The 16,419-nt window shown below is 46.1% G+C and overlaps 1 protein-coding gene across 1 annotated transcript in view; it reads left to right on the top strand.

Moving 5' to 3' along the window:
- The first annotated feature begins 2,403 nt into the window (after window positions 1-2,403).
- cdh8 (cadherin 8) overlaps window positions 2,404-16,419 on the top strand; it is an 87,811-nt gene continuing 73,795 nt past the window's right edge. Inside the window, exons 1-2 of the mRNA XM_026377557.1 lie at window positions 2,404-2,619; window positions 4,561-5,089. Coding sequence (XP_026233342.1) covers window positions 4,832-5,089 — 258 coding nt within the window. The 5' untranslated portion in view covers window positions 2,404-2,619; window positions 4,561-4,831. The remainder of the gene's footprint in view (window positions 2,620-4,560; window positions 5,090-16,419) is intronic.

Here is a 16,419-nt window from a genome sequence, read left to right as displayed (position 1 = left end):
TTTTGCACCAGATGTTGTGCCAGCTCTGGCCAGTCATGTGAGCCAGTTGTTGCGCCAGTTGTTGCTGTCAACATGAGGCCAGTAGTCGCAGCAGGGGGCTCCGCCAGCAACAGACAGCAATAAAATAACAAGTAAAGCAAAGTGAGGAAGGGACATCAAGCTAAATATACAGTTTACAGTTGCTGGTTATCGCAGCCTCAGGCTGGATGCTGTTTCAAGGTAGACTGCTCATCAAGATGAGTGATATGTAATGAGTGGGAAACTTGGTCAAATTAGGGTGCAGAAGCGGTGCTGGTGGCAGAGGGTTATTTGCAAAAATGTGTCTTTGAGGATGTTTACGCTTGCTATAACAGGTTTGTATACTTGCTACTCAGAATACCCTGGTGTAAATATCCATGAGTGTGTGCAAGCTCGGGCCGTGATGATATATCAGGGAAGAAATATCTAAAACGACATCTCCAGCATCTAAATCAAGTAACAAAATCTTCATATAGCAACAGTCCCCGCGGTGGTGACTTGTTCTGCAGCGTTTCAGCTGCGGAGGTCTGTGGCACACACTGCAACGGCACTGTGATTAATACCACTGACAAAGCAGTAACTAATGATCGATTGAGGATGCTTGGGTTCTAAAGACCATTTCCCCTTCACTTACTTTGCCTTTTTCAAAGCCATCTGATATTTTGATCACTGGCAGGGGCCATGTCAGTGGAATTAATCACTAATTTAAAGCCCAAACCTTCTCATTTGCACAAAACTCTGCTCACAGAAGGAGATTCTGAGTGATTAGTATGTTTCAGATTCACCTGATGTCAATGTGGCTTTTATCCTGCTTTTTGAAGACTGTGCCATGAATTACATTAATGCAGATGCGTTTTTACAACACTATATATTCTCTTATTAGGCATGACTTTTACTGTGTTGTGTTAGGCCGTGCACGTGTGTGTGACAGAGAGAGAGGAAGATTAGACATTAGACTGAATTGCACCACGGCAACAGCTTCAGTTACTGACAGGTGCTTGTCGCCTGCTTATTTACTTCAGAATGAACACGCGCACTCTTTTCTTAAAATACATCTAACTCTACCCACACACGAGCCGCGCGCTTGTCCGTCAATGAAATCATCATTCATACTGAGCAAGGGAAAACATGGCTCAACATTTACAGCCTAATGTATTATGCAGCAGAAGCTTTTAAAGAAGATGATTGGAGAACTCCCATCTGAATCACAGCTGCAACATCAAAGCGTGAGTGGGAGGAAAATTAAATGGTACAGAAATAAGTAATGGTAGACTTGATGTCTTTGCTAATTGGGATCTCTGGCACTCGGGTCAAAAGGCCTCCACGAGGCGAAGCCTAGGAAGAACAGCTCTATTGTGCTAAGGTGCTGAGATGCAATATCACGTCCCGCTCTCTCAGACAAACTCTTTCACTCTCCGGGCAGTGCTTATTAGCACTGAATGAGAATGCTGTGTACGTGTCATGAAGACGTTCTCACAGCTGAGAAAAAGGCCTCGTGTTCCTGACAGGGTACTGACCATCCTCTCCTACTGCAGTGATAAAGGCTTCTCACCCCCCTCCCCTGCCACCCCCCCCCCCCCAAGGCCTGCCTGGCTGCTGCCAAGCAGCCGCGCAAACACTAGAGGGCTCTCTCCATGGACAGCAGCAACGGGCCCCCTCCGCTGTCACTCACGCACTCTGCTGCCCTCCTGCACAAACACATACATCCAGCTGCTGTGCAGTGATGAGGCATGACCTTTTCTCTTAATGTCTAAATAGCACCTGTACACACACACACACACACACACACACAGGATATAGGCACATTCACGTGTCAGGAATCCAAATAAACTAAAACCAGAACAGTGTAAGATTTTGGTCACAGTATCCTGAATGGATGGAATAGTTCTTTACTTTCCATTGTGCCAGCATGAGCACAGTGTCTAACTGTGTGTGTGTGTGTGTGTGTGTGTGTGCGCGCGCGCGCGCGCGCCCGCGTCCATCTGTTCATTGCTTAACCCTATCAAGTGACAGTGTAAATGAGCTGCCTCAGCTCCGTTTCACTGATCGCCCGGCCGATTTCATTTCACTAATAACCGGGAGAAGTGACGGCCAAAAACTCACGCGTCGTTGCCTCAACAAAGAGAAGAGTTAGACCGCGGAGGGAAAGACACTAATGAGAGGAATCTCACCTGCGCGCACCTATGTGATATCTGCAGCTATGGGGCGACTATGTGAGACGATAACCTTTGCGCGTTCGTGCCCGGGCAGAGCGGCATGCGTTCATTTGTGCGCCTGTTGACCCGGCTCCTCATCAACCCAATGAGCGCCGTGGAGGGGAGGCTCTCTACGCCACCGTGCTTCTCTCCACCATCTCTTCCTCACTTTTCCAGTCGGCCAGCGAGCCCGTCGGAGCTCTTAACTACCAACCCAACACTGTCACTCCGCCTTTGACAAACTGCACGAAGGATTTCTAGCCTCTCGTCTCTGCGCTTTTCGCTCATTTCCCCCGCCGCCTCGACCGAGACGCATTGGACTTTTTTTTTTTTTTTCTCTTGTGCGTATTTTGAAGGAGAAAACGGTGAAATGATGCAGCAGCGGAGAAGGATGCAAGTCTCACTAGTAAGTATAGCCCTCATATCCTAACACCTAAACATAACGGGCATCACCGTTGTGTCACAGAGGTCTTTTTGTGGACGCGGGGGAGGTGGGTTGGATGAGGGTTCACTGGACTTCTTTGCCCCTTTCTCCACCGCGGTGCTACAGTACAATCTCTGTGCACATTTGCAGGAGCGAGAGGACGCGGGGAAAGACAGAGCAAGTGTAGAAAAAGGGTCTGCAACTTAGGCTACCTACGTTATTCGCGTCTCACTTGCCTGTAAGTTGCACATCCAGCCACTATTCAGTTCGTTTTATCTTCGCCGGGAGTGCTCATGTGGTCCAGTGGCACATCTGACGCACTCAGGTGGCTTGGCTGCAAACACAGGTCTCCGTCAACGGGGGGAAAACTTCAGAGATTCGGGTAATCGAGGTACGTGGTGCAGATTATTGCAGACATGAGCGTCAAACTTTGTGGCTTAATTCGTGGTGTAATTTCTTGCCGAGTGACTGGAGGACTGAATTGCTCCTGTGCGTCCATGTTTCCTACCTTGGACAGCTCCTCCGCTGCCGGCGCTTGGTTGTCGGCTGAGCCGTGTGGACCGGCTGCTCTCCGGCGGGGAGCTGTCCAACGCTCATGGTGCTGAAGCCGCCTGCTTAGTCACGCACCACAGCGACTTGTTAATGCACTAAAAAAGATGAGAAATCATCCAATTTCATGTGAGTTATTTACAGTTAAATTTTATATGGGTGGTTATTTCATATCTTAGCAGGTTTATTTTCTCCTCTTACTCATCTCCCTCCGATATATTTCTCCCTTTTCTTTTTATTACCCCGGTCTTTTTAGTCTCCAGGTCGTTGCCTGCACTTGGAGAATGTCACAGTAACTCGAATCTCTCCACATTTTATGATATTGCTGTTGGCTTCAGGTGGAATACGTTCCAGCTTATTGTCCTTGAAATTGCACCGGTGGAAACATGAAACATGTATTACTCCACACCGTGTGCAATAAAAGTTGGAAGAACTAACACTGACACTGTGCTGAGAGCAAAGCATTCGGTGCTGTGATAGCTTGTCCACCTGCATCAGTCTGAGCTGGGGACAACTCAGAGCCAAGCTTTTCTTTTTTTTTTTTTTTTGTCTTCTGGTGAACAGAATGAATCAGTTTTTACACAGTGAGGGATGAAGTGGATGTTGAAACAGTTTTTGATTAAAGGGTAAAATTTGCATGAGGCTGTTCAATGTTACACTGCTCTGTTGTATTCTGTGTTATTCTTGTTTGATCTCCAAAAAAGTTCACTGCTTTGGTTGTCAGTGAAAAACCATCTACATAATGTAACATCACATCTCCATGACTCTATCTCAATGAATCTGGATTACTGTGATATCAGTGAGCTGCAGCGCAGTTGACATTGTCGAGCTCACCTGCAGCCAGTCTTTCTGCCCAAAGCTGACACGAGTGCATGCACAAGCTGGTGTCTGCAGAATTTTGACCGAGGCGTGTAAGGATGTTTCACACGAAAGGCAATGTCAAAACATGAATCGTAAGGAACATGTAATTGCTCGCAATCTTTTCAGCATAATCCCCAGAACAACAGATTAATGCGAGGGAAATCTGATGGTGAGGGCTGAATAGCCTCGGAGTACAGACATGTTGTTTAATTGTAGTGGGATAATATGAGGAGAAGATTGGAATAAAGGGTTATGAGCATTTGAAACGATGAAGTGACATCTTCACTTCCTATGCTAACATGAGTATTTCCCTTCTGTTTTTCTTTTTTTTTTATTTCCTTTCTATCTGTTTGCCTGACTTAAAAAACTGATTTTTCATCTCTCTCATGCTGGCTGCCTCGTCTGATTTGTTCAAATGTTTATTTGACTACCCCCTTTCGTTCTTTCCCCACCTCCTGACAGCTCCTCACAAGACTAAAAGACAACTAACAAACTGTGATTGCTCCCTTATAGGTCTGCCCCTCGGAATAACGCCAAATGGATGCTGTGCTGAGTGCCTCACCCCCTCACCAACTGCTATGGAGGCATGCCAAGCCATGCAAGTGACCTTTATCGCACCATGAATGCAAGCTCTGCCGTTCAAAGAGGACACAAGTAACCTTTTCTTGTTATCTAAGAAGGAGCTGTTGATCTGAAGAGAGGAGGGGGGGGGAAACAAGAGAGCGAGAGAGAGAAGAGGCTTGTAGAGCAAACAAACAAACAAATAAAACACACAACGACGAGGATGCCAAAGCAGTCCGAGGAGATGCTCATGGATCTGTGGATGTCCTTGCTGCTGGTGTGGATTACTTGCGTTCCCTGCGTGTCTATGACTCCTATCATAGGCCAGTCCAAAAGTACACAAACTGGTGGGTCCACAGCAGTGGCGAGCGGTCTTGGCGAAGGACAAAGATTACTGAGCCGCGCCAAGAGAGGATGGGTTTGGAATCAAATGTTTGTGCTGGAGGAATTTTCTGGACCCGATCCAATTCTAGTTGGCAGGGTGAGTGCCGTGATTGTCAGCATTATATTAAGCTCGCTTATCGTGTGGAAACATTAATTCGGCCATTTGAATGCTCCATCCATTTTTTTTTTCTTTTTTTTTTTCTTCCCATGGGCAGTGGGAGGGTTTGGGTTGTCAAGGGGAAGCAGAGATATGGGGACAAGACAGAGAGAGAGAGAGAGAGAGGCGAGCAGTGGCAGCGGTGGTAGGGGGACCACGAAATGCTTTTTCCAAATAATTAAACTCCCATCAAATACTGGTTGCAAATATTTTCGGCGATGTTGGGTGTCCTTGAAATCCAAGACACTGTATAGCAATCACAAATGTCTTCTTTCTTTCTATTTTTTTTAACCAAATCTCCCCTCCCCCCCCCCACATAAGGCATGATTTATGAATTGTGAGGAACATAGGAGAGGTTTTTTTTTTTTATTTGCAGCTTTGTAATGAACAAAACTGCAGGCTAATCCTGCAGCTAAGGGCCACCTGCTCCCTGGCCTGTGTGGAAGTGTCAGGCAGGTTTCAGAGGAGGGGAGAAGGCTGCTGGCCAGCCCGGCCAAAGCAGCTTGTTCACAGCTCATTGCTGGGACTCACCTGGGGAGAGTCCGCCTGGCAGCCACGCTCACCTCCCTCAAACAGAATGTCACCCAGCCACTCTGGAGTGGGCAGGAATGCAGGCCATCTAGCATAATATTTGATCTTGTTCAGTAATAGCTTTTGCAAACAGTGTTTCAGTGCCTAATATTTGATAATTGGTGGGTGTGCATTTCTTTGTTGTGACACATTGACACTAAAACCTGTGTTTTCAACCCTTTAAAATGACACCTGATGGCACTAAAACAAAAAAAAAAAAGCTGTTTCCATTTTTGTTGCACAGGAAAAATAAGTGACTTGTGGTCCAAGTAATCACTTCTACTTCCAGTACCTCTTGTGTTTTTTTTTTTTTTTGTTTGTTTTGTTTTTTCTCCCAGTCACATTGTCATATGGCTGCATCAATTAAACATTTGCCACCATGCGGGATTTGCACCTGTGTTTTCTAAATACCATACGAACACAAAAATGCTGTTAAGTGATGCATTAATTTTTCAGGCGAGTCAATTAGGCAGCCTCTGCTGGATTTGACAATGGCTGCTCATCAGACTGCTCAAACAAACAAGCACTCACCGGGGCCGTGGTGACCACACGTGAGCTTGGAATTTAAAGGTTAGCTCGCTGCTGTGAGACGCTGAGCGTCAGAGAATGTGACAGACCGGCCTGGCAAAGTGTTTCCAAATGTTTCAAGTGAAATAAGAAAAAGTTAAACTAACATGATGTTAGATTTTTGCCAGAGTTTCGTATTTATTTTTGCTTAAGATAGCGTGCTGTGTTCTTATATGCTGCAGATTGTGAACAGAGGATTGGTGGCATAAAATCAAGCTCCCGGTCTAGAAGAATGCTTCCTCTGAAGGCCTCGGTTAATGTTTGCAGCACTCTTGTCTGTGCGATTGGTTAGTCATATGTATAAGTATCTTCCAAACAGTGAACATAGGGTGGGGGGGGGCATCTCTGGGCAAAGGAGAGCACGGCTCGCCTCGTACGAGGCGCTGATGACGGGTTGTGTTCGCTGCAAGGTTAAGTGCTCATGAGTATGCCTGGCAGAGCTAAGATAAGTCCTATGTTAGAGCGTGATGTATCGGTTTAAGACTATAAATCTCGCCCCATCTCTGTCCCTCTGTCTCCTCTTCTTCCCCTTTCTCTGTGTTTCTCACACTTAATTAAAAAAAAATGAATCAAATGGGTGGGAGGTGTGATTCAAATGGGTCATACAGCTCTCTGTGTGTTTTGCACAATTTCCTCCGCTGTGTGTGAGGCCGCCTGTGTCTGTGGTTGTGGGCTGATTATCAAGGAAGTCCAGGCAAAGATTGGACTCTTTCCATCCCATAGTTTTTTTTTTTTTTTTTATTGCTGGCACACTCTGAGGTTTAATTATACTTGCATCCCCAATCTTTGTCTGCAACCGGGCTGCCCTCAACTACACCAATATTGGGATTAAGAGCGAGAGATAGTGTTTGTGAGTGGGACAGAAAGAGATTGTGCCATCGATTTTTAATGGTGTGTCATTCTCGGCTGTTCTCTTTCAGCAGAGACTATTTGCATAAACGCAGGAAGGCTCGGGGAGGAGGGTGCAAGTGGGGGGGGGGGGGGGGGGGGGGGAGGTACAGGAGAGTGAGAAGGATGGCCACAAGGCGTGACGGCACCCCTTCCCTTTCGCTGTTCTTCTTCAGCGCGTCGTTTCTTGACATTGTGATTCACTGAGCGGCACGTTCGTCAGCCCCCGTCAGTCCCGTTGGCGTCGGGGAGGCAGACATGCAGTACTTGTTAAAGTGAAGCAGGGGAGACAGCTGTGAAAGCTTGTTGCTCGGCTGTAGCTTTAAAAAAATAAAAAATGAACACGGTGTTGGGAGGGATTTTAGGATTACTCATCACGAGTAAGGGACGGTTCAGAAATAACCTGTCATTAAGAACAGAAATAGGCAAATGTAGTGCGACAGTGGATGGGCTTCAACGCATTGCTCATGCGAAGTGAAGGGACACTCGCGCGCATTGTTGACGCCGAGTGGAGACGCCACTTGAGCGAGTAAAGGCTCTCATGTAGACCACTGGAAGGCAAGCAGGTGGTCATTTTTGGGAAAGCAGCTCTTGATTCACCACTGTACAATCACAGTGGGAAAAAAGAGCAGCCTGGGTTTTTAAAATAGTCGCGTTGAAGACCTTTCTTCATTCAGGCGCGAGGCCCCCGATCCGAAACGTCTGCAACGGCGGCCATGTTTTCCCACCCACTTGCCTCTTCAATCAAAGCTGTTTCAATTATTCAAACGTGCAAAGAAGCATTTACATCGGGCCATTAAGGGCAAAACACAGCCTTAGAACAAAACACAAACAGTGAACAAATTGCTGCGTTTGCACTAAAAGAGAAATCCGAATGTGTTTCCTTTGGAGCCAGATTGATGACGGCTAGCGCTGAAACGGCTCACGGCCTCAGACCTAACTTTTCCAGACTCCTCTCTCGCCTCCCAGTAATCATTTAGCATATGGCTTGTGAGGATTCGTAATGACGGATTCCAGCCTGCCTGAAGATGCGGGAGGATGCGGCCGTCCCCGGCGTTGTGTGTGCAAAGAGAAATGATAATCGACCATTAATATTCATCGGTTCACGCTGAACTGCGAGATCGCAAGGACAAATAGAGAAAGAAGGAGAGCTTTGATTATTGATTCAGCAAAGACAACAGATATGTCTATGACACACAAAGACAGAGACAAAGACAAAGCTTTGTGTGTGCTGGGGGAAGGAAACAAACTCTCTGCTCTCCCAAAACAAACCGTTTGACGGGATCCCCAACAAGAATGGCCGCACTATCAGGCTGCTCCTGTAACGCACATCAGTGGGCCGATTGTGCTCGAAGCAGAGGTGATTTTCAGTAACATAATGCTAAAGAGCTTTTTTTGCTTGTGCTGACTTCTCCGAGACGGTTCAATCCCGCTGTCTTTCTTGTTTTCCTCTTTAGAGGCAGATTGGAGTTAAGTGGTAAGACATCACAGCTTGGATTCACATCGTACCTTGGAAACAAGACAGGAGCTGTAACTGTACATTCCTTTTGTCTCCTGACTAGTTTATTTTAAAGTGAGGCGTTCAAGGCTTATGAGTGTGATATAAGTTCAAATCGGAGTCGGCTTCATGCTCTGCTGTCTGTTTCCCAGCCCGGTCTATCTGGGATCGCTCTCTGAATTCACTTCAGACCTTTTTTTTTTTTTGTTGCTTTCTGCACTTTGCACTGCTAGTACAAGATGTGGGACATCAGTCTATAAATACTGATGCAAGCTGCTTCTGCTCGACTGGATTGCCTCTCAGTGTCTGTCCCTCACCTCCTCCGCCTCTGCCCCCCCCCCCCCATCTGTCTCCCCCCTTTCACTCTTTTTTCTCTCTGTGATGGGGCGATTATGGTCAGAGTGGCTCTTGAGCCCAAGTAAGCTTGCCTCCAGGACCGATGGGGTGCGGTACAATGACATTGTTAAAATTTCTCCAAGTGCTTGGCTTTAGCGAGGCAAAGCTAAGGCGAGATTGAGTCCTGAATGCAGCTGCCGGAGAAGCCTGAGACTCCCTGGTCCTGCCAAAAGGTCCCTAGAGTCGCGGGTTTACAGCACATGAAAACCCGATCCCCCGTTCTTGACTGAGTCGCGTCACTGTGGCCCTCTGATTAGCAGGGATCCCCCACCTTAATCTGCATTTACTCCAGCTCCAACAATTGAGCTGATATCTGGCCCTGCCCTTGATTGATGGATGAGGAGTGGGAGTTAACAAGAATATTAGCCGAATTATTGCAAGTGATTGATAGCCATTATGACACATAAATTATAAGCACTGGCTCGGATATAATAAATTCTGAAATATGGCCCAAATTAGACACAGGTTCCACTGGCATACTGAGAGGGTTTAATCAAAAAGCTGTCATTAAAAGCAGGAAAAGGAAAGCCCATCAGTGTTTGCTGGACTTAATTTCATTCAATTTTACACCCACCACAGCTCCTGGAATACAGCTTTGGAATCTTTCTTCAGGCAGCACCACAAAGATCCATATTGAGCTGCAGTCTCGCAGCAGCTCCTCTGTCTCTGAGCCCCTCAGATCTCCATTCCTTTTGTAATTTAGAAATAAACGCTAACATCTCTCCGTCCTCCCTCTTTGTGTGTTGTGCTAGTGCTCTTCTCTCTTTCCCCGAGGCCCACCTGTACGGTGTATCACTAATGTCGGCAGGACCATTATATCAATGGGCCATGGTCGCCGTCTCCCTCTTCCTTTCCAATCTCTCCCTCTGTCTGTCCCTCCCGGTCTGTAATAAAACACTGGGCCCAGCGGTGGCTCTGATAGAGCTGTGGGATCACATTAGTGCTGCCCTCGAAGAGCTTGACAGCTTGTCTATGGCTTTGTGTTGTCGTCGTGGTTCCCATTAACAAGCTGCGCATGTGTATGTATCATCCACCAGTCCATTTGGTGGTGTTATAGACTAAAAATGAGATGAGCGGACACAGGCTTGGATGGGGTATATTTAGACACGAGGGCTGAGCGAGCAACAGTAAATACAGTGTGTCCATGGAGCTTATAGCTTTGCAAACATTTGCCGGGGTGTCAGCGCAACTTGTACTTATGAAAGATTTCTCTCTATATGTGCTTTGAACAGAAATTGCTGCTTGAAATCTGTGGCATTTCAAATTTACAGGTGATCTCATCCACACTGGTGTTATTACCTTTCCGGTAAATGTACTGAACATCGCTTGTATCTTAAATGTTATTGCCAATTTTTGCTTTCTTTCTTTTTTTTTTACCAGCCTGTCAGTGATCATTTCATAGACAACAATAGTACATACAACAACTCACACTTTACAATCGGCAGATGCGTCATCTTTGAAATATCTCTCGTTCTGTTTTCCTCTTTATGTCTTCCTTAACACACCCACACGTATAAACACTTGGCGCGGACCCCGGCTCCCGGCGTCCTGTCTCACGTCTCGAATGGTACCTGGCGACTGCTGCATTAAATCAAATTCTGCATTTTCTCCCTGTGTGTATTTTCATAAGGGAGCTGAAATCATGTTTCGGCTCAGTGTATCGTAAGGAGGCGCGTGATGCGTCTCGATCCCTGGAAGCTCTCTAGTGTACATGCATCAGCTGCAATAATAATTTAACAGGAAAGCACATCCATTCACATGGCTTCAGAGTCCCTGAGCAAAATAACAAGCTCGCTGCTATCACTCACATCTGCGGCTCGGCGTGATTAAATCCGTGTTGTACAGTGAGCAGCTCACACGGGGGCCACTTTCCTGAGCTTTTACACCGGTGCTAATTCATAGCAAATGGCCCCTTTATGGTTTCACCTTGGACTGCGCTGCCACAATTAGCGCTCTCCCATGTTTGTGTTTGTCAGTCAATGGTCTGAAACTCTACCAGCAAAAATCCAGAAACCCCCCTCCACCCTCCATCCCTAACTTATTTCAACTGCTCTCCTTCCCTCCTCTTGGCTCTCTCACTCTCCGGGCTTGGCCTGGGCTGGTCTTGCGGAGGTGGAGCGCTTAGCAGGCTAAATCATCTGGCGCTCTGCCTTGAACTTTGCTCCAACTAATTTATAGGAATTAAAGCAGTTCACCTCAAACGCTTGGCTCGTGCGTTGCTTTGACTAAATTAGTCTAGTTGCTTTTCAGAACAGGGGATTTTTTTTTTTTTGAATTGGAGCGTTCTGGAATTATCAGGAGATGTTTTTGCTATTTAACACACTCAAACCTCTTGGCCTTCGTGTTGTGCTGACATTTAAATAATTAAACGAAACACTGGCCTGTGTATAATTATATTTTAAACAGGCAGTGATGGCTAAATTGAAGCAACATTAGAGAGCCTGATGCTGATGTTGGACGTTCTGCGTGTTTTCCAGTCACAACACTGGCCAAGCATCAGTAGCAGTAAATGAGGTTACAATTGTTCCAATCTGATTATTCAAATCAAAAGATTATGATTATCTGAAACCTACTAATTGGGTCTTGCCTGTGACATAGTAGTTGTGGGCATAAGCCACAGCAGCGGGAGAAGCCGCAGAAACAGTAGCAGCTAAATATTCCTGCTCCTGGTGCCAGTGTGCTCTTGTGGGCTCGATGTTTGGCTCAACTCTCCAGGCAGCTCCTCTCCTATGGATAGAGCCCAGCGTACGTGAAATGCTGCAGGCGGCTTATCCGCGCGCCTCTGCTCCCGTACGCATCCCATCAGCCAAACTGGGACTGCTGGAGTAATCTTGTTAAGAATGGATGTTGTTATTGTGCGGCTGGATGTGCATTTTGGCTCCGCGGTTTTGCCGAGGAGCACACGTGGGCTGGAGCGGAAGAGACAATGGGGTGGGAGTACTGGAGCAGAGGTGTGTAGGGGGGGGGGTGTGAGTGCCTATTTCTGGCACTTAAAAGATGACAGCCCTCAACCCTCTTCCTCCGCCTCCTGACTTTCCCTCCCCGCTCCTTCCCTAGAAACTCCTTACCTTGCTCCTCGCCCGCCTCATACGACATAATAACAACAAAGTGGCCTCTGTAAACAGTGGATGTGACATTTACTTGAGGATCGGTGTCTTCACCTATAACAGGTATTAAAGAAGATGATTATCATCACTGCTGAGCGGAAGGCAGAGGGATGCTCGCCGCAATCACTGAGTTGACAATAAGAAAAACACACACACACACACACACACACACACACACGAAGAATCAATGGCTCCATCCTTTGCTGTCTTCGCGCTCTCAATGAAACTACTCCTAACTGTGGTATCTGGGTGCCAACAGACTGTGGCTTTGACCTTTCTCACAAATGAATAATTTCAGTTTAATGATCCCTTCTGCAGAAAGAACAAAAAGATAGCTCAAATAATAGCAAAGAGTGAAGGGAGGAGGGGGGCTTGGGTCGTAAAAGGGCAACACCCACACATACCCCATACTTTATTCTCCATCTTTACTTACACAACAACCAAGACACCTTATCCTCACACAAGACACCTGTATCCTTCTAATAATGCCTCTCGCTCGTGTTTGTGTCTCCAAGGTGCATGTGATACATCCAGCCTGAGCCTTACAAATGAACTGACTTCGAGAAAAGAAAATACCCAGGATGTTACAAGCAGGTGGCGATGATGATGGAAAACACATACACATCTTTGTGTGTGAGACTAACACGTTTCTTCCTCCAATGTTTGATTAATTCTTCTTTTTTTTCTTTCCCCCCACGTCAGATCACAAAAGGGGGGTGGGATGTACGGAAAGCATGGGAGTGGGGGTGGGAAGGGGGGGGGCAGACACATGAAAAATTCAAAACGTTATAATATAAAATCCAGATGAATCATGAATGCTTAATGGGAATCAGGGCCGAGCACGCAGGATGTTGAAATAGTTCTCAAAGAATCCTGGTGTGTGTGTGTGTGTGTGTGTGTCGTCTGTTAGCGCCGCGTGCACAACGAGCGACACGCCATGTTACGTTGCCTCTCTCAGCTGCTCTTTCCTCTCTCGATGGCAACGAAATGAGGTGTTGAGGGACACTGAATGGAGGATGCCAGAAACATGTGAAAAGCTTTTAGGGGCTAGAGGCCGTCTGTTATCAAAGTCTGGCTAATTGCCTTTATCCCGACTGCAACTGCTTGTTGTTCTGCTCGCGGACTGGACACGCACCAATGGTCTATCTGATGAAATATTAACAAATCTATGCTAACACCCAGTCGTCTCTATTGTGTTTTAATGAAATGCAGAGTTCCAAGAAAAACTTCTGCTATTATGAATAATAGAACATCCAATTAGCGGAACATCATCACAGATGAGCTTCATGAAAGGCCGGACCGCTGTAATGTCGGGAGAGTGGGAGCGTTTAGTTAAGTTATCATTGTGTTTGAATGTTGTGTTAGTCCACTGTCTAGGACTTAGTGACAAGACAAAACCTTGAGGAGTACCTGCAGATGATTTAGACAGAGCTGAAAGTCGAACTTGAGTCGCTTTAGTTCAAGAAAACCAAAAGCTACGATGGGACTTTTGTGTATATTTGTGGAAACAGTGCTGAGCCAATATTGGAGGGCGAGCATTGCTAGAATTTAAGCTGTAAATGTGCGTGGTTCCCCGCTGACTGGGGAACTTGTCTTACTCTGTAAAAAAAAAAAAGCTGCTACAGGAAGTATATTTCTCACTTCTCAACAAGTTACCATAGCTTTGGTTACGCACCATCAGCACGTTATCTGTCCTGCACCTAGAAAGACCCACTGTTTGCCGAAGTCTGCATTCAATGCTGGAAAAGCAGAGGCTCGCAGGCTAGGCTAACCAGCGTCCTCTCTGAAAGTGGAAGCCCACTTGTTAATGTTTGGAGTGGATTCCCACTAGATGCTACTTTCTGATCATGGTAAATGAACACCTGCTGAGTCACTGGCAGCGCCTGCACTGTGCTGTGTCCAACACATTATGCAAAGGAGGGGGATGTAGCTGGCTTTAGTCGTTTCTGTTTGTCTGTTTTTTTTTTGGTGAGGGCGAATGACCAGACTGTTGAAACTCTCAGCGACAACTAGAGGCCTGTAACTTCAGCACTCAATATGTTACCGGGCTATGGAGTAATGGAGCGTTGAAATTGCACAATAGACTGACTGTTAACAATATAACCTCACTAGCTGGCCTTTGAAATGGAAGTGATATAACACACAGAGTACACTACAAAATTAATGCAACCTGGAGAAGACTAAGAGAAAGAGCACTGCCTCTGCAGAATATAAACAACATTAATGTTTCTACTATTTGGTCAAAATTAAAAACAACATGCATTCCAGTAATCACGTGTTTGTGTCATGAACATCTATTTTCTAGCCTTATCTTGCGTCTCAGGGGGCTTGGAGCCAGTCCCGGCATGCATTGGGCAAGAAAGAGGGTACACCCTCACTAGGCTGCCAATCTGTCACAGGGCTGACACACATCCACAACACATTCACACTCGCATTCACACCTACGAGCAATTTCCAGTTTCCAGTTCACCTAACCTGCGTGCCTGTGAACGGAAACCAGAACAGACGCAGGGAGATCATGCCACACCACTAAAGTCCACACAGCAACACGATGTATACTATTTATGTTGTTTTTGGCAAACATACTGTAGTTACAAAATGCATGGAAAAGACGGTGACTAGCAATTCAATGGTATTTGTTAGATTTAGTCAGTTGGCAGACACTTTCATCCTTGGACCCTTACTGGAGGTAGGCCACAGCCAGGATTCGAACTGCATGGAGAGCGATGATCTTAACACTACACTATCCAGCCACTTACAAGTTAACCACTTTAAATGTGCCATTAAGAATACGCTTTTAATACTGCATTGAATTGAAATGAAATAATAATAAAATAATTTCAAAAATGATCAACGATATTACTCTTTGAGGAAATTCTCTGTAAATGCAGAGCGGTCAAACCAGGCGGTATAACGATATGTTTAAAATTTCTAAATAAAAAAAAAAAAGAGGAGCTGCGTTTTGGAAGGGAAACCCCCACCGAGTCTCAGGAGATGACTCTCCTCGCCTCTAACAAGAGAAAGACTCTGCCAAATGGCACAGTGCCCTTTCATGTTCCTTTCTGTGCTTTATCTGCGTCACGAAGCCGCGTCGCTGCTGTTAGCTGATGAAGAGAAGTCGCAGCTGTGGTGAGGCAGCAATATTTTAATGGCTCCACAGATCTTTGGATGGTTTGCCATCGGGGGTAAAAAGACCTGGGCCTAACCCCAAAACCATTGCACCCGCCGTCTGGATGGAAGCAGCCGCGCAGGTCCTCGTTTCCCTCCATTTCAATCTGTGCAGCACTCCCGGTGTTTACAGGAGCCGGCGCCCGCTTGAATCCCCACTTGCCAAGAAGCGGCGTGTTTATCAGTGTCTCTCTCTGCACACAGCAACGCGCAGCCACATAAACACAGATGCAGCTGTAAACACAAACACACATTGTCTATGTGTCTCATTGAGTGGCCAGATAAGAAAACATGACATTATCTTTTTGGTGTGTCTGTGTACCTGTGCATCCAAGTACACACACACACACACACACACACACATGCGTTACTATCTACATGTGGACGTGTGTGTGAGTGTGCCCAGTCGAAATGCTAATGCCATATCTGTCTTGATGACCTTTTCTTCTTTGTTGATGCCTGGTGTTTTTTATAAATACCGTGCTGATATCCTGGGATGTGTAATTACTGCGCCACAGCAACATGCTGCCTCTTTATTAGTTTTCTGACAATGGCCTTCCTTGTCACCGCTGAGTGCTGTGTGTGTTTTAGTGTGTGTGAGGCTCTTCTGTTGTCCTGTTTGCACAGCAGAATCCTAAAGTACACTAAGAGTCCTCATGCTGCTACTCGTGCACATCTGATAAAGACAATGGATCGAGTGTGTGATGATGCTTCTATTTATATGTCAGTTTGGCTCAACAATAGTCATAATATCCATAGTATCACCATTTCTTATCCAGTTATTCATCCACAGGAACGTCTTAGAGATGATCTCCAGGGATTCATAAATGGATCATATCCAGTCCGACACATAGATGAAAATAGGATCGAGGGATTTAGCTGAGCAGCTACCTGAGTGTGCAGTATTACTTCGACAAATACCACAAAGGATCAAGGCAGGATTCAGATTGGGTTTCTCAAGCAGGATTTCTGCACACATAATGTGTGCTAACATTTACAATGCACAAACTAGGAGCAGGATTCCTGCCTTTGTAGCATCACTGATGCGGAGGGGAAATGCATGTCAAAAAGGTCTC

Source organism: Anabas testudineus, chromosome 3 (assembly GCF_900324465.2).
Source record: "Anabas testudineus chromosome 3, fAnaTes1.2, whole genome shotgun sequence".
NCBI classification, from domain to species: domain Eukaryota; kingdom Metazoa; phylum Chordata; class Actinopteri; order Anabantiformes; family Anabantidae; genus Anabas; species Anabas testudineus.
Note: the sequence above shows the minus strand (reverse complement) of the source record. Positions and strands in the feature narration are given on the sequence as shown.